The 25,513-nt window shown below is 41.3% G+C and overlaps 1 protein-coding gene across 7 annotated transcripts in view; it reads left to right on the top strand.

The window, feature by feature from the left end:
• The window catches only part of Sorbs2 (sorbin and SH3 domain containing 2), an 88,681-nt gene that overhangs the window by 41,202 nt on the left and 21,966 nt on the right, over positions 1-25,513 (top strand). For 2 of the 7 annotated variants that reach the window (XM_032918515.1, XM_032918514.1), the window contains 9 exons: positions 3,397-3,555; positions 5,853-5,909; positions 10,362-10,411; positions 12,647-12,834; positions 19,313-19,401; positions 20,511-20,557; positions 23,108-23,222; positions 23,309-23,437; positions 25,227-25,427. In XM_032918515.1, coding sequence (XP_032774406.1) covers positions 3,397-3,555; positions 5,853-5,909; positions 10,362-10,411; positions 12,647-12,834; positions 19,313-19,401; positions 20,511-20,557; positions 23,108-23,222; positions 23,309-23,437; positions 25,227-25,427 — 1,035 coding nt within the window. Of the gene's footprint in view, positions 1-3,396; positions 3,556-5,852; positions 5,910-10,361; positions 10,412-12,646; positions 12,835-14,910; positions 16,492-19,312; positions 19,405-20,510; positions 20,558-23,107; positions 23,223-23,308; positions 23,438-25,226; positions 25,428-25,513 lie in introns of all 7 variants that reach the window. The other 5 variants (XM_032918513.1, XM_032918512.1, XM_032918510.1 and 2 more) reach the window with 4 other exon arrangements.

Raw genomic sequence — 25,513 nt, 5'->3', positions numbered from 1 at the left:
GAGTTCTGCTTCAGCAGAACTCCTCATGCCCTGGGGAGGTCACGGGGGATATTGTCTTCATCCTATTTTTTACCAGAAAGACAAAAACCAAATGCATTTCTTCGAATTTCATAAATATTTATTTGATTATAAGAGCTATAAAAATCTGAGATGTTATAGCTGATGGTTTGACCCGTGAAGAATTATCCCATTACGTAATAGTAATTTCTGTGAACCAGAAAGCTTAGCAACCCGTGCCTTGAAGCTTAAAAGCCAATGAGCATTTACAAGAACAAACTCCCGGGGTCTCAGGTGTGTTAGCACACAACGCGTGCATCCAGCAGGAAGACTGAGAAGCAGCAAAAGGCTTTTAAGTTGGGAAAACTTTTAAAAACCACGCATTCTACGGAGCTTTTAAGAGCAATCCCATGTGAGCCGTGGTGCAAGCACATCTTACGCACTTCTCACTCTGGAGATGGATGGTTTGTGTGAGCAGTAGGTTGCTAGGCTGTGAACTGACAGAAATAAAACAGAGTGAGGAGACGTCCATCGGAGCTGCTCTCTTGCCATTGCAAGAATTACTCTGAGAGGTAGCTGTCCCCTAGTGGATTCCTATGAAGAAGAGGAGTTTCTCTGATGTGAGGGAACTGCGGGAGCGCTGACAGAGATCCTACACCTATGCTTCAGTTATCAGACAGTCTGTATGTGTGTCACTGACTTTTATAGCGTTTCTGGGCCTTTAGGAGTCGTTCTGGATTGATACAGAACACATCCAATTATTGTATAACTAAGATAATCAATAGACAATTCTAGTTCTGGCATCTCCTTTTTGGGGGTGTCTGGCTTTTGGAGGGTGTCTATTTGTTAGGGGTTATCTTGTTGAGGTTAATTGTCTTATGTTATTTTGAGATAAGGTTTTTCTGTGCAGTCCAGGCTGATTTCAAACTCGCCATCCTCTTCCCGCTGGCTCCTAATACCAGCAACTGGAGCGTGTGCCCGCCCACCCAGCCAGTAAAGCCAAGGCTCTGTTCAAATGGGTCCCCCACACGCCATTCCAGAACTGCTGAGGGTAACACAGCGCAGTCTGGGGGACTTCCTGTGCTACCATCTGTCTGTACAGTTTTTAGCAAGTTGTTCACTCTGACTGTGTATTGAAGCTTTAATAAGTAGAACCCTTTCTCTCTAATGAAATCAATATTTTCAGGGTTGGAGCAGAATGATAGCTCTCTGCTCCTTTCCCCAGATTCTATTACAGAAACGTACCCCCACGAAGGAGAATGTGGACCATCCATTTGTGGTTGATTTTCTTTAAGTCAAGGCCAAGTTAAAAAGCTTGTCTATTGATTTAGTAAGTTTGCCCCCTAGTGTTCACAGTGTTTTGAAACCACTTTTTTCCCCTTTAAGACTGGTTCTCAACCCTTTAATACAATTCCTCATGTTGTGGTGACCTCCAACCATAAAATTATTTTTGTTGCTACTTCATAACTGTATTTTTGCTACTATTATGAGTCATAGTGCAAATATAAATGTTTTCCAATGGTCTCAGGAAACCCACAGGTTGAAAACCACTGTTGTGACAAATTCCTATCTTCCCTGAGCACAATAAAACACTCTAGTTGGATGTAGGTCATCCCAACAGTAGCTGAGAAAAGCCTTTTAAATAGACACTTGATATCCAGCAATAGAAACTATAAAGTTTGAGAGAATTCCAGGTTTCTCTTCTGTTAAGGAGACAGTATAGCTCTCTGAACTATACAAAACTTACTGACCAACCCTCTCTAATGTTAACTGGAGATAAAGGTTCTAACAATGTTATCCTATGAAATAATTATATGTTTCAGCTGGCTTTGTCTAATAATTGAAGAAAAGTAACATTTTATCACTAACAAAATTTTAACGCTCCTATAACTAGTGGATCACAAATTTTAATTCAATGGGAAGTAGCTATAAATTCATGTCTTTCTTTTAAGCCAGTGGGAATTGGTTACCGGGAGGTATTCTTTCTTACAGATTTCACTGTTAATTTTGAAGTAGAAGTCAAAGGTTGACATAAATTAGGGTAACTATCTCAGAGCTTCCACAGCATCTCTCATTCTGATCGAATATTAGCCTCTTCAATAGTTTTAATTATGGCAAAAATAAGCTCATAATCAAAGACTCAATACTAAAGGTAATATTATATTCTTAAAGGCACTTTTCAATACCTGACCAACAGTGTAGTATTTTGTATGCACATTCATTCCTGTACGTGCCCATCCGGATACCCGCTTTGGGATGCCATCAACCACTGTACAAGCGTGCCACTGTGAAGTGTTATTCACTTGTCATTGGTCACAGCAACTCTCAGCAATTCTGCAGTCTTTATAATCACTACTATTAATACACTGCAGAAACTTGGTCTCTGCACTGTTTTTTTACGATGCCTCCAACGTTTCTATCATTGTAATGGCAAGAAAACACTACAGTAGTATGTAATGGTATGTAATAGTATGTAATGGCATGTAATAGTATGTAATAACGGTGAAATACTCCAATGTTTCACTACTACTAAGCTCATGAGAAAATGGTGTCTTTGTTAATGTGGTATATTCCAGTGCCCCCAGCATTATGGGTTATAGAGCTACTCAGTGGCAATCCTTGAGCTCCTTAAGAGTTCTAAGAGAATATTATGGGATTGAAGTGGTGGGTGTTTAGCAGCCCTCCTGGATGGTACTGTGGGCATCACAGCTTTTCTCTTCATTGGCACAAATGGCTTTTAGGGAACCAAGTAACTTTCCTTAGAATTTTTTCTGACTTATTATACAATGCAACTATACACATTTAATTAGGGACATGAGAGATATCAAAGATGTAGCTATGGACACATTCAGTACTTTGAGCATCATTTTATAGAAAAGCAACCACCGTGACACCATCTAGCCTGGTATGTATCATTAAAAAAAAAAAATTAAAGGTTAATGTTAGCTCGGTTAAGGAAAGGCTGTGCGTCTACCTTCTATTGCTAAAGTAATTGTGCTTGTTTTTCTCAATGTTCGTGTTAACAACCCAAGCATTTCTATCTTAAACCCAACATTCATAAACCCCTTGAGATGCAAGTCAGTTACTCCCCATACCCTCCCTCCCCTACCCACTAAGGGTAATTTAGGTGCTAAGCCTAATTTTACCCACACCCTCCTTAAGTTCCAAGTCAACAGGGGGGAGATTGAATCACAAAATGAGATATTTCTTCACTTTTGGAGAGACTTGTGACCCTCAGGTCTTTGCTATGGTGGGCCATTCATAAGAGATCTGCTTTCCATGCCCACCCAAGCCACAGCCCCAACCTGAAATGTTAGTCTCCAGGACTAACATCAGCAGGTACCCTCCAGAGACCCCCTGTCTAACGAACCAGTGTTTCCTCACCCCTCTCTCTTACAGCCCCCTCTCCCAACAACTCCGACACCTGTTCCCAGGGAACCCAGCCGGAAGCCTCTCCCAGTGTCACCCTCAACAGATGGCCTGCGTAGCCCTTCCCCTCCGCCCAGGAGCTGTGTCCCCGCACCCCGTCCGAGTGCCCCAGATCTCTCTCCCACCGGGGTGAGCGCCTTCCTTCTTCACCCTCTCTCATGCTGTGGGGAAGCTGAGCTCAGCCTTTGTTCTGAGGCTAAGGCAAGGTCAGATCCCTGTCCCTGCTGGGGTTCTTCCTGCTCCTAGACCATACTTCTCTCCCAGACACCCTCAGCTCCACCATTCCATGCTCCAGCCTGCCCCACCTGCAATGTCTGCACAATGCAGACCACTGCTGCCACTGCCGGTTACCGGTTTCCGTACAGCAGACTGAGCAGTCCAGGAGAGCCCTTTGGTGCCTGGGTTGGACATATCTTCACAAATTGTTGTGCCCATTGTCACATCCCCATTGTCACAGCCAGGATAGCTTCCCTAGTTCATGCATCAGGCTAAAGATCTAGCAATGGTGGCAATAGGGATCCCAGTGACGCCATGGCCCTCATTTGCATATCCTGCTCGTACTTCACTTCCTCCATTCTGTCCTGCCGAGGTTTGTTGGATGGGTCCGATGCATGTTTGCGAGTGGACGCGCGCGAGTTTTCATACCACACAGCATTTTCCCTCACTTCGCTCAGTGTGCCTTTTCCTCCCCTTTTCCTTTCACATCTGCTCTAGACGGGTCGCATAAATCCAGCTGACATAGATTTAGAAAATGAACCCTGGTATAAATTCTTTTCAGAACTGGAGTTTGGACGTCCGGTAAGTGAGGCTAGACAATTACTATAAAACAAATAGGAGAATGTTTGTTTGATTTTCAAAGCATATTAATTGTCACCAGGGAGACGGTGTCATGTCGAAAACGGAAGCTGGATGGGTTAAATACACGTGCTCCAGCTTCGCGCAAATTCGCTTTGGTAACAAATGCCTAAATGTGTTCGTTGGCTCCCCGTATTTTTTTTTTTCCAAATCATGCATTAGAATCACATCTAATTAATTACAAATTTGGCATGTTGGGGTGTTTCTGTCTTGGAATACTTAGGTCCCTGGCGCAGCTTTAAGGGAGAGCTCTATTGTGTACAGCACATTTTGAACTAGTTTAACAAGTCTATAAAAATGACAGTTACCACAGTTCTCATTGGCTCAGAAATTATCACGCCCCTTCGGAGCGCTTGGACCCCCAACACAATGACTTGGTCTTCCTAATGCAACTCCAACCATGAGAAAATAGACGAAAAAGGTCAAAGAATTTGCCCAAAGTAGTCACTAATTAAACCTAAGCCTGTCATTCAACAATGAAAATCTTTAGGCAGTTTCCTCTATCGTGTATCACCAGACCATTCCCACAGTAAAACGATGCTCTGAGTGGGAGAGATAACAAGAAGAGAGAGTTACGAAGTCCTGTGGACTCTGCTTTGTCACGTTTTCCTCCTGAGCACCCAGCAGGTCTCCGATCCCTTGAGTCCCCTGCTGAAAGTCCCCAGTTTGGACCTTGTGAGATCTGGTTGACCTGTTTGAGACAGGGCCAGCTCAGGTTTCAAATGGCTTCCCTTAGTCCTTCAAGCTGCCTTGGGGAACTGTCTGAAGCATGCATTTTTATAACCCCTGAATTGTTAGCTAGCAGGTCACACTGTCCAGCAATATTTTAGAACTCACAGTCTGCTCCTTATCAAGCCATGTGAGGATTCATAAATATGCACATCACATATTCCTTACTGGGTGGCTGTGAGTCCTTTTCATGCATTAATATGCAGCCTTGGTTAGCCTCATTACATGCTTTATTGAACTGTATCAAATGTGACTGTAAATGAATATTAGAGTTTCCTGGCATTTCTATTACCTAATAAAAGGATCATTTCCTCCTGTTCTTTTTCTGATATCTCCTCTTATTAGTATAAATGTATTTTATTCCAGTGGGAGAATGCTCTCCTGTTTTGCTTTATATATTTTTCTGTTACTGGGTAGTTTCTAGAGACCGTACTGATTTCTGTGTTGAGCCCAAATTACCAGCACTTTATGTAATCCTTCTCAGCCACAAAGGGCCACTCGCTAGCATGCTCTCCCTTACTCCTCCGATGTTTCCTGAATAGACCTTGCAATATGCTGTGGCCAAAGACTGGGAGTGCTGATTGCGATTTGACGAATTGAGCTTACAAATCTACTAACTGCACACGGGCAGCCTTGCGCTGTGCTTGAGAATATTTACCAACATTGCACTCTGGCTGCCATTTTGCTCCGTCCCTGGTCCCTGTCTCTCTTTATGTGTACCTGATGCTATCGGCACTCGGTCTCTAACTGTTGTCACCTTTTCCACATGTTCATTCCTCGCTGCATTGACTCTCCTCCATCCCATCTCTCCACTTCTGCTTCTGTGGTGCGTCTACACCCAGCCCCCTAAAAAGGCTCTGGATTATGTTCAAGATCATTCTTCCGGTGTGTCCAATGAGGTAAAGACAAATTCTTCTCTCCTTCCACCCCACCCCCCTGTTCCTGTCAATCTGAACATCTGTGTTGTTATAGTTCACTGTGCTGTTCCAACTGGTGTTGAAAACTCTCTTTGTATCACTGCGTGGCACGTAGTAGCATCTACACAGGGCAAGGGGGTCGGCTATTTCTGAATTCTGGGTAATGAGTTGCAACTGTTGCTTCTAGTTAAAATACCCAACAGCATGAGACTTAAAAAAAAAAAGATAAGAACTTTGCCAATGTATTAACTATCAATTTTTATAAACTGAGCAAAGTACTACTACAGGGCTTCTAGAAGCCACTGTTTCATTGTGCTTAGAGCTACAGACTCAAGCGATTAGATTCTTGGGCTATGGAAATAGCTCATTAGGTTAAAGTATTCATTGTGAAAACCCAATGGCCTGACTTCCATTTTTGGGCACCCACCCACTGTAGATGAAGAGCATCCCTCACATAGTGTAGCAATTGTGCTATGTTCAAACACACACACCACACACAGAGACACACACCACACACACACATACACACCACACCACACCACACACACCATACCCCCACACACACACACATGCATATACATATATGCATATATATAAATAAAAGCAAAGTTTAGATTCTTTACATGATCAGATATTTATTGCCTATATTTTCCTAAATGTTATTGTTATTCCTTAGTTCTCCTAAATGTTCATACATTGTGGATTTGACCATAGTCAAGAATAGAGGTGATGAATACTCGACCTGTGTGTTCCACATCCTTGGTGGGCATCACTATCTTTCTAGGTGTTATAGTCCAGGAGGCCATCACAGCAGATAGTGATCACTGCCTCATGGGATAAAACTTAACTGATATCTCAGCTGAAGAATGTGTATGGGTAAGGCCAGAGAGATGACTCAGTTGTTAAGAGCACTTGCCAATCCTGCCCAAGACCTGCCTTTGTTCACCAGGCACGCACATGGTGCACAGACATGCATACAGGCCAAACACGCATGAACTAGAAGCAAGAAGAAGGCTCATGACAAGCAGCCAACCAGCTAGGTGAAGAACTCGTGCCAGACCACGTGAATTTGTACCTGGATGAGGAAAAGAGTGTGAAAAGGAACAGGGAGGATCCTAAGCCAAACTTTGCCCTCCACAAAGAAACCAGAAGAATGTTTTGAGGCACTTAGAAGACAAAAGCAGGAATCTCATTGTTCTGCTCTGGCATGTAAAGGCCTCCTGTGCGTGCCCTCAGAAGCAGCCAAGATAGAAGCGCATAGAATCAACTGATTGCGTCACAGTGGTTGCCGTGCGTTCTTAAGTGAATGCAACACTTAGTACCTTACTTTCCTTGTGAAGCCTTTATTCAATCTATAGGCAAGACAGGAGACAAGAGCTCATGTTAAGGGTGACTGTCCTGGTACTGTGGGGAGGACACATGGCAGACATGGAGTTTAAGGAGAAATATTCAAATTTCTAAAAGTTCAAACTGCAACTCCAAATTATAAATCATATTAAAAAATCATGGTATATGTTAAAACAGGGAAGTAGCTGGGGGTGGGGAGTGGGGGGAAGTCAAATAAAAATTAAAATCCAGTAACCAGGAACCTTTTGAGTTATTGAGGTCGGCAATTTTCCAAGTGATTTTGTAGCAAGGTCTACTCTCTAAAGAGAATTAAATGAAACAAACAGTTCTATTCTGTTCATTTTGTCATCATTTCAGCATATGAACAACTAAGGATTTATTTTGAAATTTAATTCTGTCAATAAAAATGTTCTCGTGTTTTCCACACCAAAGCTATGTTACTGTGTTGAAGGATTTTCATTAGACTTTAATCCAGTTGGGCGAAGGGATAGGGTTATCATATTGATCACATCCTTCCCCTTTTTAAGTTCAGTACGATGAATTTAAATAAATCAACCAGCATTTATAAAAAGAAAAACAAACATGTACATATTTTCCCTCAGGTATTTTTGCAGGTATTTCTAGATTTTTTTTTTTCAAAGTAGTTGGTTCATTGAAAACTGAAACGGGATTTAGACATCGTATTCAATTCATTGTTTTTTTGTTTGTTTGTTTGTTTTTTCTTCATTCAAGAAAAGTGGAATGGAATGACTTAAGGAGTGTATCAACACTTGCCTCCCAAGATGGCGGCCTGGAGAACAAAGCACTAACTGTTCTGCCTCCATTTCAAAGCGTTTCCTTTAAACCACACATTTTACCACCCCCAATAGATGTAGTTAGAGCTCAGCAATTCTAGAAACAATTTTATTTGAATCACTGAGTTTGTATAAAATCGGTTCTGGAAATTAACACTACGCAAGAATTACTGAGGGCAGCGATGGCGAAAACTGATCAATACACTTTTTATGTTAAGGCAGTGGCCAAAACACTACATTGAAGAAGCAGTTTGATAGCAGTTGAGCTGTGTGTTTGTCTCTTTAGGGGACTGAGAGATAGGAGTGACTTTAACAGCATGTTAACTAGGGTGGCCTTTCAGAGTATAAGGAGAAAGTCTCCCACAAGATATTTAGATTCAGTATTTAAAAACATTTGTATGAGATTGCTAGCAAAAGTTGTAAATTATTAGGTAATACCTAAGCTATAATTTAGCAAGTACATATCAAGTACATATTTTTAAATCAATTGTAACTGAGACATTTGTTTGCAAATGTCAGAATGAAACCTATATGTTGCTAATTTGAAACATTTCTTCAAGAGTAGTTAAGAACCTGTTTGCAGAGTTTAATCAATAATTAATTACCAGAAATAATGGTTTCCTGTCTCCCAGTCCTTGAAATGCCCTTCTAGTGTTGTAAAATAGTCATCACATACAAATGAGGGATAAGTGGTAAAATGAGGGTATTGGGTAAAATGGGCTGGTTCTTTTTCTGGGGACTATTTTTTCTTTTTTCAGGTGGAGTGTCATAATTGTCATACAAGGTTTTACCTTCATTATTAATCTAATTTTTTTTATTTCTTTATAATTGACAACTGAACTTTCTCTTACGATACATAAAATCAAAGCCTTTTACAGGCAAGCAAGATGGCACAGCTGTGACCTGAATTTGATCCCCAGAACCAGAATCACTGGTTTTAACTTGTTTGGAATATAAAAAACACTGAACAAGGAAGAATCATTACAGTTTGTCTTAACTCTGAAACACATACAGTGTTTTATTTTGTGCTATAATATTGTCTATATCTATCATCATTGCCGGTTCATATTTCTAACCTTCCTAGGGATATTCTAAGAGCACCTGAATTTGGCCCTTTTAGTGGTCAACTGTGTGTCCGGTTGTCCCATTAGACCTGTGACCTACAGAGGGTGCTGTTCTGATGCTCCCTGATACCTGTTCTGCAAACATGCAGAATTACTAATATGATTTCACTTGCTCTATTTCTCCCACATTATGCTTTCCTTACTCTCTAGTATCCACTTGAGACAAATTCAAATTATCATGCAAACTTATGAGCACAGCAGAACATCTTTCTATTCCTATATATGCTGGGAACATAGGAATCTCAAACTTTTCTAAGAGGTACAAATATTAAATACTCATATTCTGTCTAAAATGAAGAAGGAATATTTTCATGCCAATAGATGTTTTGTTGATTATGAGTAAGATTCCATTCTCAGTCAGTTATATATAATTAAAGTAAAAATATTAGGTATAAGGCTTGTCAGACCGATCTACATAAGAATCATAAAGTTATAACCTAGTGCTTTGATTGGGAAACTGATAGTATTTGCCAATTAACACAAAAGAATAGTAGAAATCACTTATAGTGAGGTCTTTGTTTCATCTAAATATGTTTTTTAATATTCTGATAAAGTATTTCTATTTATAGGAATTTAAGATTAAATTCAAACTGCTCAAGATTTATAAACCTATACAGGTTGAAGTCTCAGTTAATTTACGGTGATTTAAAATCAAATTCTGTAGGTTTTATGAAGATGTCATGGCATAAGCCCTTATGGAGGAAAGATGTACCAAGTATGGCTTGTATGCTACCTGGAACTAACAATGAAAATATAAAGCACTTTGTGATTTATAAGAATTTAAAGATGGCTGGAAATATTTTCTTACACAAAATAAAAGCCAGTCCTTCACATAGAAGCTCCTACTTAGCAGTCGCTGAGACCCTGAAGTCACAGTTGAAGATCTGTTAGCCCTTCCTTCAGTCCAGTGACAACGTTACTGGTTTGGTTTTTCTTCCTGATGAAATGAATATCTTGGTTGTGTTACATCTCAGAACACAGTGTAGTCTACTAAAAGAGAGCTCAGACATGGCATCTCTTTGGAAAGACATCTTCATAATCACAATAAAGGATTCTTTTCATTGCAGTGTTTTAGAGTATCCGTTTTAGAATGCAAAACTCAATGGTGACAAATCAGGGAAATGTGCTATGGTAATTCTTTTCATGGGACTGCTATTGTATTTCACCAGGTCTCCGTCTACCAGTCTTCCATAGACAGAAGCTTGGAAAGACCCAGCAGGTAAGGATCTGGTGACATTGCACTAACAGAATATTCCATGCCCACAATCACTTTCTCAATAGTCACCTTCCCTGCTGAAAGACTCATTTCACTAAATAATCATTTGACTTGCATTCTTATTTTAAGTACCGGACCTCACGGTGTGTAGACAATCACTTGTGAATGCTTCTCTTAAATGATACCCTACTCAAAACTATGATCAGTAAAAAAAACCACAAAAACAAAAACAAAAACACCTCCCTTTCTTTATAAATCATCAATACCATTTTCCACAACTGTATGAAAGGAATTTTTAACACTTTACTTGTTGAATGGTTTTTTTTTTAATCACTCATGATTTGAATAGACCATATGGGAATTCCAGTCTAAGGTTCTTGTGAACACATTAAGGAAAGCAAAAGAGAATCCTTAAGGTAAAAGAAACTTGTTTTGCTAGATGGCTTCCTTTCATAAGGTCCCTTCTTCTATTTTGAAACCTTCCTTGTAGATAGACTCATATTGTCAGAACTATTTCCTATATCTAAAAAGATTCATGATTCAAATGGAAATCATAACACTGAATTCCCAAGAACAGTAAGTTCACTGCATAGAAATTTGTACTTTAAAGGGTGATTATAAACACACACCGAGAGAGAGAGAGAGAGAGAGAGAGAGAGAGAGAGACAGAGACAGAGACAGAGACAGAGAGAGACAGAGACAGAGACAGAGAGATCTATCCAACCTGCATTTGTAGATTTGCAGCAATTGTTTCAAAATTGCCAAGTCCTAGAGCATATGAAGATGTTATTAGATGTTATTTCTTAGGTAAGTCGGTAAATAAAGAAACCGTGGCACATCTATATAATAGAATATTGTTCATCAATAAAAAGAAATAAGCTATCAAGAGACCAAAAGTCTAGATAAAGCTGGAGACACAATACACTTGGTAGAGTGTTGACCTAGCATGTATAAAACCCAAAAAGCCACAGTAAAAACTACACGTGGTGACACAGGGCTGTAATCGCACCACGTGGTAAGTAGAGGCAGGACAGTCAGAAATTCAAGGTCATCCTCAGCCTTATGTTCGGGTGACATGAGATGATTTTACAAAGTAAAAAAAAATTAAAGAGTATGTGTTTTTTTGATATGTGTGTGCCTGAGTGCATATGTGTGCAAAAGTTGCATGCAGGTATCTGCGAATATAGGAAGAGGATATTGGAGCCCAAGGAAGAAACCACTCTGAAAGGACTGCGTACTGTCTGGTTCCAACTGCGCAGTGTGAAGGTGACCTGTGGAGATGAGATCTACGACTCTTAGGAAACATAAAGACAAAGGGGTGGATTAGAAAATGGAACCCAAGGGATCTTTGGTGGGAGTAAAAGTATGCTATGAGGCACATTCGTAACGGACATATTTCATTACACATTATAAACCCCTAAAGTGTGGCACGAAGCTAATATGTAAAAGGCAGACTTTGAAAGAGGACATGTCCAGATGGGGTCACTGGCTGTTACAAATGTCTGCAGATGATGTGAAGACATAGATGCTAAAGAAGAACGGGGTGGGCACGGAGGAGCTCTCTGCTCCGTTGTCTTCTGATCTCTGTGGAGGGTTGGTTCCTAGGACTCGCCAAGGATACTAAAATCTACTGACTCTGGATGGCATAGTACTTACAGATAACCTTTTCATAGCCTCCTGTATACTCTGAAATATGTATATGGCCTCGTGTGTCACAAACACTATTAAAAAGGTTGTTGGGACTAGGAGAAGGCTCAATGGACAAGAGCACTTGCTGCTCTTACAAAGGTTCCCAGGGATCCTATGCCCCTCCTGACTTCCACAGGCACCAGGCACTTAGTATACAGACATATATGCGAGCAAAACCCTCATAACGCATAAAATAAAAGTGAGTAAATCTTAAACGAGTGGTTGTTATAATGGATCACTTGGGGAATAATAACACAAGTTTGTTACACGTTCAGTAACAATCCAATTCTTAATATTCCCTGTGCATGAATATGAAGAGTCTATACTGTCCAGTCAGATGCTCTACAACTTGAAACTTCCCTTTAAAAATGAGATCTTTGCGTCTTTAGAACGATGCTCCTAGAGAACGTATTGTGAGTGTGGAGGAATACGTTTCTTACTATGCAGCTTTGTGAGTACGAGGTTAGGTCTTATGTCAGTAACTAGTGCAGGCTTCTTGTGCACAAGTTAACCTCTTCCAAAACCAACCAAACTGATTGCATCTTTCAGCTCTGCAAGCATGGCGGGTGACTTTAGAAAACGGAGGAAGAGCGAACCTGCAGTGGGCCCGCCCAGGGGCTTGGGGGATCACAGTTCAAGCAGGACCAGCCCCGGCCGGGCAGACCTCCCAGGATCAAGTTCCACCTTTGCGAAGTCTTTCATTAGTTCTTCTCCTTCCTCTCCCTCGAGAGCACAAGGTGAGCGGTGATAAATGAACACAACTTGCTAATTCACGATTTAGCCCAGAGTATGGGGACAGGCCACCCCCATGACCACAACCTGTGCTGCTCTTACTTGTAGTGTCCTGAAGCAAATGCAGTTTCCCAGCAAAGCATTGCTCCCACTCAGTCCAATTCAAACCAGCAAGTCACTTGAATGTCTTAAAGAACTCAGACCAAGCCATGCAGCGGTGGCAAATGCTTTTTATTCCAGCACTCGGGAGGCAGAGGCAGGTGGATCTCTGTTAGTTCAAGGCTAGCATGGTCTACAGAGTTGAGTTCCAGGACACACAAGGCTATCCAAAGAAACCCTGTCTGGGAAAAAAAATGTTACTATTTTCTCAAAAACAGATTGAGTTTATTATTATTTTCCTTAAAATCCCAAAGTATTAAATAATCTGTTGTCATACTTTTCAGAAGTGCCAATTATAGGCTTCTACATGGTCATAGTTTCTAATGTTATAGATAACTAGTTAATTTGTAGAACTGATTTGTAGAATAAGAAATAAAAGTAGCAACAGAAAAATATGGCCTAAAATATGCAATGGGACACTTTAAATTCTAGATTTGAAAGTTATCTATTTAAGTCAAGCCTTCAGTCATTTACTCTACCTTCTACCTTGTTCACCCTTCATTTGTACATCAGAGTATCACATTCTCCTATGTAGCACGGTAGTCCACAATGGTTTACACAATAAGTACATACTGGCTTAAAGCCACAAATTCAAAACTTAGAAATGAGGGGCCGCGTGCGGTGAGATGGCTCAGTGGGTAAGGCATTTGCCACCAAGCCCAACGACCTGACTATGATCACGACTCATAGGAGAAAAGAGAGAACAACCCCCACACACACACACACATACATACATACATTGTCTTCTGACTTCCACTTACATGTAACATGCATAGAGAGAAGAAGAAAAGGAAGGAAGGAGGGAGGGAGGGAGGGAGGGAGGGAGGAAAAGAAGGAAGGAAGGAAGGAAGGAAGGAAGGAAGGAAGGAAGGAAGGAAGGAAGGAAGGAAGGAAGGAAGGAAAACTAGCCACTTTTTCAGATGGCCTGCCTGTCTCTGCTTTGAAAATACAGTAACCTATGCATTGAAGGGACACGGTGGCTCCTTTGGGTCTTTGGGAAATTACTTGGGTCTTTTTTTTAGTTTTGAACCATAACCTATTGACCCAGAGCATACCAAATTTGGGGTCCCGCAATCTCCTCCAGCATCCGGGAGTTAAAATAGAAGAAAATGGGTTTTAAATGCATGTAAGGAAAAGGAGTTGTAACAGAGGTGTCTGTGAAGTTGGACAGAGTCAGGTACACATAACAACTGCTGCACTAAGACTGTTGCCATGCACTGGTTAAAGGGAAACAGTGGCTGGTATGTATGCAAGACACTGGTTATGATGACTGGTCTCTGTGTGGGTGGGCAGCTGGCCCTAACTTTCAGAAAGTAATTTCTTCATTCACTAACATACCTTCATTATATTCTACTCATCCACGCAAGCAAGTGTCCTAGGTAACAAGTGAAATACCATGGATCCATCATTTTCAGATACAATTCCGAATGTAAAAGGATCCTGATAAACTCAAGTATTTTTCTTGCAATAGAGAGTTAAATCATCTTCCTTTCCTAAGCATTACATATTAACTGAATGAATTGCTAGTTTTTGAAGAACTGGAGAACTTGGGGAAGATCATAATTCACATATTGTTGAGAGGGGGAGGGAGGGAGGGGGAGGGAGGGTGGGAGGAGATGCTACTAGTTGTGGGCATGCCTTGTTGGCTAAAAGACAGTTGAATTGTGGAACAGAAATGTGTTAGCTACACCAAGTGCCTCGCATGTGTGATTGTGTTCACTGTAATGTCTACAAAGTTGCATTGAAAAATATCCTGCTTTAGTAGTTATCAAGCATACCTCTGAAATGAAAGCTAAGTGTGTATTAAACCCACACTAACCGCCTTTCCTTTGCTGTGCTAATAGTGACATGCTCTCCTTTCTTTGTGAACCTCTTAACTTCTCCAAATGTCTTTCTCCTGCCATGCTGCTCTGGACTGAAAGGTGGGGATGATAGCAAAATGTGTCCGCCCCTTTGCAGTTACTCGGGGCTCGATGGCTCGCCCTCTAGTGAGTTAGAGTGCTGCGGCGCTTATAGAAGGCACTTGGACGTCCCCCAGGACTCTCAAAGGGCCATCACTTTCAAGAATGGCTGGCAAATGGCCCGGCAAAATGCAGAGATCTGGAGTAGCACTGAAGAGGCGGTTTCCCCCAAAATCAAATCACGAAGCTGTGACGATCTCCTGAATGATGACTGCGGCAGCTTCCCAGACCCTAAAACCAAGTCAGAAAGCATGGGTTCTCTGTTATGTGACGAAGGCTCCAAAGAGAGCGACCCCATGACGTGGACTTCCCCCTACATCCCGGAAGTGTGCGGGAACAGCAGATCTAGGCTCAAACACAGGTCAGCCCATAACGCCCCAGGCTTCCTCAAAATGTACAAGAAAATGCACCGCATCAACCGCAAGGATTTGATGAACTCGGAGGTCATTTGCTCTGTGAAATCCAGGATCCTTCAGTACGAGAAGGAACAGCAGCACAGGGGGCTGCTCCACGGCTGGAGCCAGTCGTCCACCGAGGAGGTGCCCAGGGACGTGGTACCCACTCGCATCTCGGAGTTTGAGAAGCTGATTCAGAAGTCAAAGTCTATGCCCAATCTAGGAGATGAAATGTTATCTCCTGTAACCCTAGAACCCCCACAAAATGGTTTGTGCCCCAAGAGGCGATTTTCTATTGAGTCTCTCCTGGAGGAAGAAACCCAGGTCCGACACCCTTCTCAGGGTCAGCGAAGCTGCAAGTCGAACACCCTGGTACCCATCCACATCGAGGTCACCAGCGATGAGCAACCTAGAACACATATGGAGTTTTCCGACAGTGACCAAGATGGGGTTGTGTCTGACCACAGCGACTACGTTCACGTCGAAGGGTCGTCCTTTTGTAGTGAAAGTGACTTCGACCACTTTTCATTCACTTCCTCTGAAAGTTTCTACGGATCCAGCCATCACCACCATCATCACCACCACCATCACCGCCACCTCATCAGTTCCTGCAAAGGCCGATGCCCCGCTTCTTACACTCGATTTACCACGATGTTAAAACACGAAAGAGCTAAGCATGAAAATATTGACCGACCCAGAAGGCAAGACATGGATCCTGGCCTATCTAAACTCGCGTTTCTAGTCAGCCCTGTGCCTTTCCGAAGGAAAAAAGTTTTGACTCCTCAAAAACAAACTGAGCAGGCAAAATGCAAAGCCTCTGTAGTTGAGGCTCTGGACTCTGCTCTTAAAGACATTTGTGACCAAATAAAAGCTGAAAAGCGGAGAGGAAGCTTGCCGGACAACAGCATCCTGCACAGGCTTATTAGTGAACTGCTGCCACAGATTCCTGAAAGGAATTCATCTCTTAATGCTCTAAAAAGGAGCCCCATGCACCAGCCTTTCCACCCACTGCCTCAAGATGGTGCTATTCATTGTCCCCTGTACCAAAATGATTGTGGGAGAATGCCTCACAGTGCCTCTTTCCCAGACGTGGACACGACCAGCAGCTACCACGCGCAGGACTATGGTAGTGTGCTGAGTCTCCAAGGTGGACGAGCTTTTCTTTCTTTTTCTCATGTGGCTCAGGACCCATCCTTTCGCGCATTCGTTTTTTTTCCATCCTGCATCTCATCGCTCTTGAGTTGTGAGACCACGTGACGTCATTATGTGTGGCCAAGCAAAGGGCTGTGTTGCGCAGGCGTGTCCGACTCCCTAGTTCTCGTTTGCCTGTGTGATTATCTGACATTCATGTGTAATCATCAATTCACAAACATTTACTCCCTTAAAAGTAAAAGAAAACACAAATTCACCACTTAATATTGGGATACAATAATCACCTCTCAAATTCAAAAAAAAAAATAACAAGACAAAAACCATAATTCAATATACATATCCCTAAGATATATTTGGGCTCATTATGAATCAAAGCCAGTAGTTTCACAGACTTTTCTTTGATTTCTATATTAACATTAGAACTCTGTACTTAATACTCAAAGAAGTTGGTCCCCACAAGTTATTCCATAGCTCCCTCCACTTAAAGGACACAATTAAAAAAGTTTAAAAACTTAAATAAGAAATTTTTAAAAAGGGACACAATTTGGATGGAATTTTGCGAATGTATCTTTAAGATGTAGATATGATTTCTATCATTCAAGGATTTCATTTTTTTTTTCTTTCCATTACTTGATTTTTCTTGCTATTTCTGTTAGGATGATCTTATACCGAAATGTGGATTGGATTACATTAAACATGAGTCGTGAGTAAGTCCATTTCCACGGTGAGCACAAAGGTTAGAAGGCAAGTGGCAGTTCTAATCAGAGCTAGCTGAAGTTAATATAGCTTTAAAACACTATGCTTTGATACTCTTATCTAATTCTCAAGTGAATCTGTGTAAGACCAACATGTCATGAGACTAGAGTAATACTCCAGACCTGGCTGGGGGCTGTCAGTGGAGAGCGTTGCACACTAGCTCTGTAGTGAGCTGTAGCCGATGCATTGAAACCAACCTAAGTCGATGGGTTCGTATGAGTGTAAGGGCTGTTTTACCATCGAGAAATGAAGGGCAAAGAGGATAAAGTTTCTCCATATGACTCAGATTATAGTAACAGCAAGAGAATTCAAAGCCCTATTAACTAAAAAATATGTGATGTAAAATATAATTTCTAATGACAAAAAACCCAAAATTGTTAATAATAGCTGGACAATTTTACTTATTGGTATTTACCTTCACTTTAACTTGTACTGTACAACATGCTGAAACACAATAAATTAGAATAAACAGGGCTGAGGAGATGGCTCAGTGGTTAAGAGTCCTTGCTTATCTTCCAGAGGACCCAGGTTCAATTCCCAGTATGCACAACTCAGAACTGTCTATAACTCCAATCCCAGGCAAAGACTGCCATCAAAGACACTGCGCACACACATACATGCAGATAAAAGCCCATACACAAAATAATATATTACAAAAGGATAGGATAAATGGAATAATAATTTACTAATATTAATAGTATACCTTTAATTGACTTGATAAATAATAAATTTCAAATTAAAAAAATTAGAATTTGAAATCACTAATTAATTAATCACTAATTAAGACTGAAACAAGTTGTAATCCAATTTTTTAACTACCATCTTCAATTTTCTGATACCCTGATATATAGTACATTATCAAAACGTGAGTTAGAAGCATTGAAAAAATATATTGTCTGTAAATAAAAATTATCTTGATGATTTGTAGTATTCAACATATTTACATGCTAAAGTGAGTAAATGTTTTTTTTTTTAAACACTGACCCAGTTACGCAAGTAAAATTCTGTGATGCTGCCAGACTCTTTTATACCTTTAGTTACATCCCGCATGCAAATCACACAACTATGTTAGGTTCAAGAAACTGAGAGGGAGACTTGTAGTCACCATTTTTAAATGTAACTCTTTATAATTTGCTTTAGTGAGGACAAGGCCTCACTATTTCATAAGCAATTTGGAAATTTCATATGAGGCTTGTTTTAAATATATAAATATTTTACTTTCTGATTGGTTGAACATTCATGTACAAGGGAAAGTCATAAAAGATATGGAATCTTAAGTATGTACAAACAGTCACACCCATAGATACATACATAGGCATGTACATACACATGCATATGCACATGGATGCATCCAAACACACATATACAGGCATGTACACACATGCATCCACACTACACACCCACATGCATGCATGCACACACACACTCACACATGCACACACATACATGTATACACACATACATGCATACATACACAAGCACACACTCACATGCACATACATGTGCATACACATGCACACACATACATGCATGCAAGCACAAGCGCACACACACACACACACACACACACACACTGGGTGGGGTATGACTGTAGTCCTGTCATGTTCATACTTTATCTTTCTTTCATCATCACTTCTTAGATTGGATTTCACAAACATTTCTTTCTAGAAATGTGTCATTTTTAAATGTTCCATTCTTTCTGCATCTAATAATAATTATATATTGGAACCAAAAAGAATAGAAATATTAACCGTGAAAAATTTGGAGCATGAAAATCCCTATAACGAATCATCTACACCAAGGATTGCAGTGTAATTAATTGGCAATATAATATTTTATATATGATTAGAATACTTGTTATTTGTATATTTCTTCATTTTCAATGTGTGTATGTCTTACATCATTACTTTACAGTTACGTATGAGTTTTACATCCGTGTTCTCATCAACGACATTTCTCCAAATTTGGGGGTAAAATGATTGCCACCAGGGAAAGTGGCTAGCCAGTTTCCTTTCAGTGAAGTGAAATCTCACTCCCATTCCCCTTGTCCTTTCCAACAGATCACGAGTCCCCTAGAAGTTACTCGTCTACTCTGACTGACTTGGGAAGAAGTGTATCACGGGAACGAAGAGGAATTCCAGAAAAAGAGGTAGTAAGTTGAACAGCATTAGAGTGTTTTTAAAGGACCTTCTGAGAAAGCACTCACTAGCCAGTTAAGTACCTCAAACCTGTAAATAATTGAGACCAAAACCAGACAGTCACGAGAGCCTAGAAGCAGTTCTGCTTAGAGGCTGAGTCTAGGGCCCACACTCCCCTCACTTCCTCTTTGGAATGCCCTTTGGGCAGTGAGCCCTTTCTCAGTCTTGGGTACTCATGAACTAATAGAATTCTAATCGGCTTGCTTTGTGTAGGGGGAGTGATCTATACAAGTACTTTTGTTGGAGAGTACTTCTGAAAACAGACACAGATTTTTATCAATCAAGTTCTTGTAGCATTAAGAAGTTTTTATGCACCAATGACTCCTGCTTCCTCACCCTAAACCAGAGCTAGAATGCCTATGCCTTGGAAACCACGAGGGCTTTGACTGACAGCTCCTGGGATAGCCTTGGGACCCTTATGGAATCAGAATTTGTCCAAGTTTCTTGATGCTCACTAGAATCACAAGGGAAGAAAAATGGGGTGAAGGAATTACTGATTGGCAGAAGGGAAGAACTGATATCATTAACTACGTGGTACATTGTGCTCAATTAGACTCATGGGCCCAAGAGTTTGAGGGCAGGCATGGGTATTACCTCATACCTAAAAGATAAGTCAAAGGATTCCTCAACCCTGCATTCCTATATGTTTGGCTAACCTCTTGGTAACTGGGCTACTTCCTGGATAGTCAGTATTTAGTGAAGACTATAACTTCCTTTGTGTGTTTTGTTTCTTATGACGCAGGCAGACTAGTGTCAATCCATAGAAGTTACCTAGCCCTCCACAGCTGTCTGTCTGTAGTATTCGAAAATGGCACACCTAGGACAGACTGCTTCCTGGGTATTTTCTTGTATTGCAGCATTAATCTACCTTAGTTCCTAAACTGAAGCCTGATGATAAAGCCAGCTATGTCCTGGTTTAGCTCACTGCTCTGTGGGTAGCACTAAATGATACTTCTGTAACTTGTGCATCTTACTTCAGTTACATGTGTTTTATAGTCCTTATGTGAAATCTTATTTTTTTTTAAATTGGTGCGAAATGTTTGTTTACCTTTCTTTCCAGAAATTGCCTGCAAAAGCTGTCTATGATTTCAAAGCTCAGACTTCTAAGTAAGTGGAATAAAAATTCACTATGTTTGAACCTCATATTTACTACTGTTGTGAGGTGTGTGTGTGTGTGTGTGTGTGTGTGTGTGTATCAATGAGTGTGTTACAAATAAGACTCAAAGCTCACTTCTATAACCCACTCAAGCTATCTCTTTTAGAATTACTAACTCGGCAGGATTATTCATTTTCAAGTTCAGTTGTGAATCGGCACGTCCCATCAGTTACATGAATGAGTCACAATGAATTCAGAAGGGATTCGTAGGGAAACAAGAAGAGTATTTTTTCCTAGAAATTTTCCTGTCAAGAATTGAGTTTTTAAAAAGCAATAGGGAGTAATTGTCCCTCCTAGTGAGGGGAACTTGGGAGCATTTGTTCACCCAGCTACATCAAGGGCAGTTGATGGCATGGACAAGAACAGCTGTACACAGCGCGTCCTGCAGAGAGAGCCTTGTCTCCCGGCATTCAAAGCTTAGAGGTTTCCAGGAAAGCCCACTGCTGTCCTGTGGTCCTTGAGTCTTGATGTTTTTATAGCCTTGTGCTGCTTTCCTGTCTCTTTAGGAACGTCTTCATCTAGAAGACAAGGCAGGTAAACGAGAGAGGTCTATGGGTCTATAGAGATCTGTAAAGGAGGGGACTGTCTCACTCAAAAGCACATCACCCTCCCCATCACCAGAAATCCTCCCACGGATTCACCTCAAAGTTCCCATCACGACCTCACAGCCGTGCATCACTGGGGTCTTGGTGGAGCATTGGAGACACAAACCCCACCGTAACAATCACTGTGTTCCTTCTGTACTCTGGGCACAATGTTGACACTTTGTAAGATGTTATAAAAAAATTATATAAACTATATTTATTTTATTTGTTCTTTGGGACAAGCCATCAAATTTTTCCTAAGTATGTGCCACAGTAGAGTATATAACTTAGGAAGGCTGTCTGCCTAGGACTCAAAAGGTTTTCTAGGTGTTCTGGAAGGTGTACAGGAAGTTGAGAGGGAAAGGGGAGGAGATGAGAAAAGTTAAAATGGAAAGAGTGAGGTTTGATCTGATCAAAGCACATTGTAGACATGTATAATATTCTCAAACAATAAGTTGAAAGCTAAGTTGAAGAACGAAAAACCCACAAGGCTTAGAGATGGTGAGGTGGCCCAGGGGGTAAAGGCTCTTGGCTTCAAGCCTGCTAACCTGAGCCTTTCTATACAGTGAAAGGGAAGAACCAACACTTAAGAGTTCTCTTCTGATCTCTACGCATGGTGTTGTGTGGGTGCCCACATCAAACACACACACACACACACACACACACACACACAAATAATAAAAAATATAAACAAGTTCAAAGAGAGGATGGCGTACACCATTGAGGACAGAACTAGGAATATGACCGGACTACTGCATTTAAATTGCCCCACGTACTAAGGCCCTCACCCTATTCATGGACCCCATCCTCCTATGGCGGGCCCTGACAGAGAGTCAGGATATCTTGCTCTCCCGGTTGCTGTAGGGGAAAGACCATGATACTGCCTGCCTCTACCATCCTAACTCTCACAGAGAGCATCTGTGTGTCCATCTACACTAATGAAATCTGTGTGAGCTTTTGGTGAAGTATTCACCGGCTTAGAAGGGTGCATCTAAGTCAAGAAGGAAGTGGGTCTGCTCATCCTATGAATAGGTTTGTCTTATTATAGCTTAATGATCCTCCTCTTGTTCTTTTCTCAGGAGATATAAAGATGTAAAAGAACATCTGTCACATCCAATGTGGTTCTATATTATGTAACTTCCAAGGCTCATAAACCCAACCATCTTTGAAACTGCAGAAGAAGCCAATTTTAGTCCTTTTAAATTAGGAGTTGCAAATGCTTTTGTACATGACACGAACAACACACACACACGTGTGTGTGTATGTGTTTTAAATAAGTATTCATTTAAAGCTATTTTATTATTCAATAAACCCAACTCTAGTAATTATAAAACTACAAATATGTAACTCACCCAACAAAATGTCTCAGTTGTAGATAAGAGAAGGAAAAGGTGAATTCTCATTTCCCATAGGGCCCACAATAGCCAGCATTTAAAAATGCAATAAAAATACAGCAAATTATCAAAATGGGTTCTAGCTCTGGCATAAGGGACAGGGCTATGAAAACTGGAGAATAAAGCAACTTCTCCTTTGCTGAATATATCCTGAATTTTAAGTGAATATAGAGTTTTACTAAAGTAGACAGTATCTATACTCATATTAGAAGAAAAATTACTTGACTATAATTCCCATGTCTGTTCTAAAATTTTAAGTTGGTGACGATAATCCACCCCCTATCTCAAATTTCATATCAGTGCAGGATATGATTTACATAGGGTGAGAGCTATACACTTGCTCTTCAAAACCATTTCCAAGATTACATTACATGACTTGTCAAAGTGCATAAGGAAAATCCTCATCTTGGCAGATATTTGTGTGTGGGGAGTGTATTTCTCAGATAAATAAAGAATATAGATCATAGTACTAATTGCCACTCATTCAGTAGGAGTCCATTAATCGTGACCATGTCTCCTCCAGGGAGCTGTCATTTAAGAAAGGAGACACCGTCTACATCCTCAGGAAAATTGACCAGAACTGGTATGAGGGGGAGCACCACGGAAGAGTGGGCATTTTCCCAATCTCATACGTAGAGGTACGTCCTTCCTCCTCACCTCCTGAAGGATGCTGTCCCAAAGATTGTCACAAGTTTAGGAAGCCAACGGTTGTTCTCCTTTACAGAAACTAACACCCCCAGAAAAAGCGCAGCCCGCGAGACCGCCACCCCCAGTCCAGCCGGGAGAGATCGGAGAAGCCATAGCCAAGTACAACTTCAATGCAGACACAAATGTGGAACTCTCCCTGCGAAAGGTAACCTGTCTGTGTTCTTCATCGGGGTGTTTTCAGAGACGGTGCAATTCTGAAGCCAAGATAGGGTACCTCCTTTTCTAGAACATTCTAGGTCTTCTTTCACAAAGGACTCAAGACTGTCCAGGGTCACTGTTACCTCTGTTCCCTGTGACCCTTCCCTGTGAAACCAAGTTCTGAGAGCCAGTCTATCTATGGCTTAGCCTAAGAATCATGATCCTGAGTCCCCTCCAAGGGGTGCCTTTTACTCTGGTTGCCAAGAAGTGCATGTGTGGAATCCTGAGACTTACAAGATTTCAAAATGTCTTTACACTGCCTCATTACTCAACTTTAAATAAGCCTGCCAATACTTACTTTTCTCTATCTTGGAATCAGGGAGTGGTCCTAATGTAATGAAAACATGTCCTCTCTAGAAGCCGTTTTGAAGAGCTATCAATGCAATCCTGTTTGCTTGATCATTCTTCACTAGGCCTTGTGATAGATCCAAATTTCTCCAGCAAGCTATCCAATACAAGTTTCATTTCCTTCCTTGCACAGTTCAGGATAATACATGAAGCACTGTTATCATTTGCTAAACAATGACATGGATATATTGGCGGCAACCAGGTCTCCACACAGCACAGAGAATATGGTAGTGTTAATCAGAATGGTCAAGAATATGCTATGCCTATGGGTAATTGGTAAAGTGGGGCGGTTCAGGTCTGCAGGAGGCGGTCTAGTTTTCTCCTTCCATCCCTAGTTCTGCATCATCGGCAATTCTCTCTTTCTTTCCTTGTGCACCACTTAACCCAGAATGCCACACAGCACTGCACAGTGTACCATCGTCTGTGCCGTGCTTTAAAGATTGGTCATTGTGTGAGATAACCCCAGAAAGCCTAACTCCCAACTGCCTGTTCTGGGCGCATGAGAAAATCCGTGCTATTTGGGGAGACTCCCTATGCTTCAGTATGTTCTGCTCTGTGGTGATGAGGCACTTTCAAACCATCCGGCACTTTGAGTTAAAGAGAATCTTCAAGGCACTGACACTGGAAGGGGCTCCCTGCTGTGCTGAATCTGATCAGTAGATGTCACCACCATGACTATCAGATCCTGTCCCCCACAGTTATCTACCTTTGGCCTGCTCGCTGAAGGAAGCGTAATAGTGATCATAGAGATGTCTACTATTGCAAAAGCTGAGGATTCTACTCAAATGCTTAGTGGGCAGATGAAGGGGTGCTGGTGTTAAACCCAGGGGGACACGAGCCCTCTCCACAGCGAGGGATGTTCGAGAGTGGCATCTTTGCCTCATCCTTTTCATTCGCTCTGTCACATCTCAGGACATGCAGATTGCAGAAGGAAGACAGCAGGTCATCCACCATTGTGCCTTCCAGAAGATGGCGTCTGTGACCCATTTCAGACACCGTTTCTTCTTGGTGCATGTCCTCACAATGATTCTAGTAGAGACTAGATGAGGTCCTGCCATTGATACAGCACCTTTCATACCGTTTGCCTTTTGAAATAACTTCCACAAGTCATTTTACTCTGAACCAGCATGAAACATGCATAAGCCCATTCCCATGATCCTTAGGGCTCTAACGTCATGAATGGAAGGTTAGCCTAGATCTTTGCTCACAACCTATGCTTTTCTAATGAACACTGGGACCTTGCTCACATTCTTCTGACCAGGCAAAAGCTACAGGCATAAAACTTTTCCAAATAGAAAACTACCGTCTTACTAGAAGGCAATGACAGTTGCATTTTTTAACATCATTGTATCGCTACTTATAATGCATTTCCCCAATGCTCATTCCAGGGCGACAGGATTATTCTTCTCAAAAGAGTTGATCAAAACTGGTATGAAGGTAAAATCCCAGGAACCAACAGACAAGGCATCTTCCCTGTCTCCTACGTAGAAGTTGTCAAGAGGAATGCAAAAGGTTCTGAGGATTACCCCGACCCTCCTCTACCCCACAGCTACTCCAGTGATAGAATTTACAGCCTAAGCTCCAATAAGGTAAGAAGCCATTCCATCATGTTACCTCTGTGCTTGGGGTCTCAGAATGTGATGCTCGTAAGCGATTTAGGGGATATCAGACAATC

The sequence above is a fragment of the Rattus rattus genome, chromosome 13, assembly GCF_011064425.1.
Source record: "Rattus rattus isolate New Zealand chromosome 13, Rrattus_CSIRO_v1, whole genome shotgun sequence".
Classification (NCBI taxonomy): Eukaryota; Metazoa; Chordata; class Mammalia; order Rodentia; family Muridae; genus Rattus; species Rattus rattus.
The sequence above is the reverse complement of the archived record's forward strand: the minus strand, read 5'-3'. Positions and strand labels throughout refer to the sequence as shown.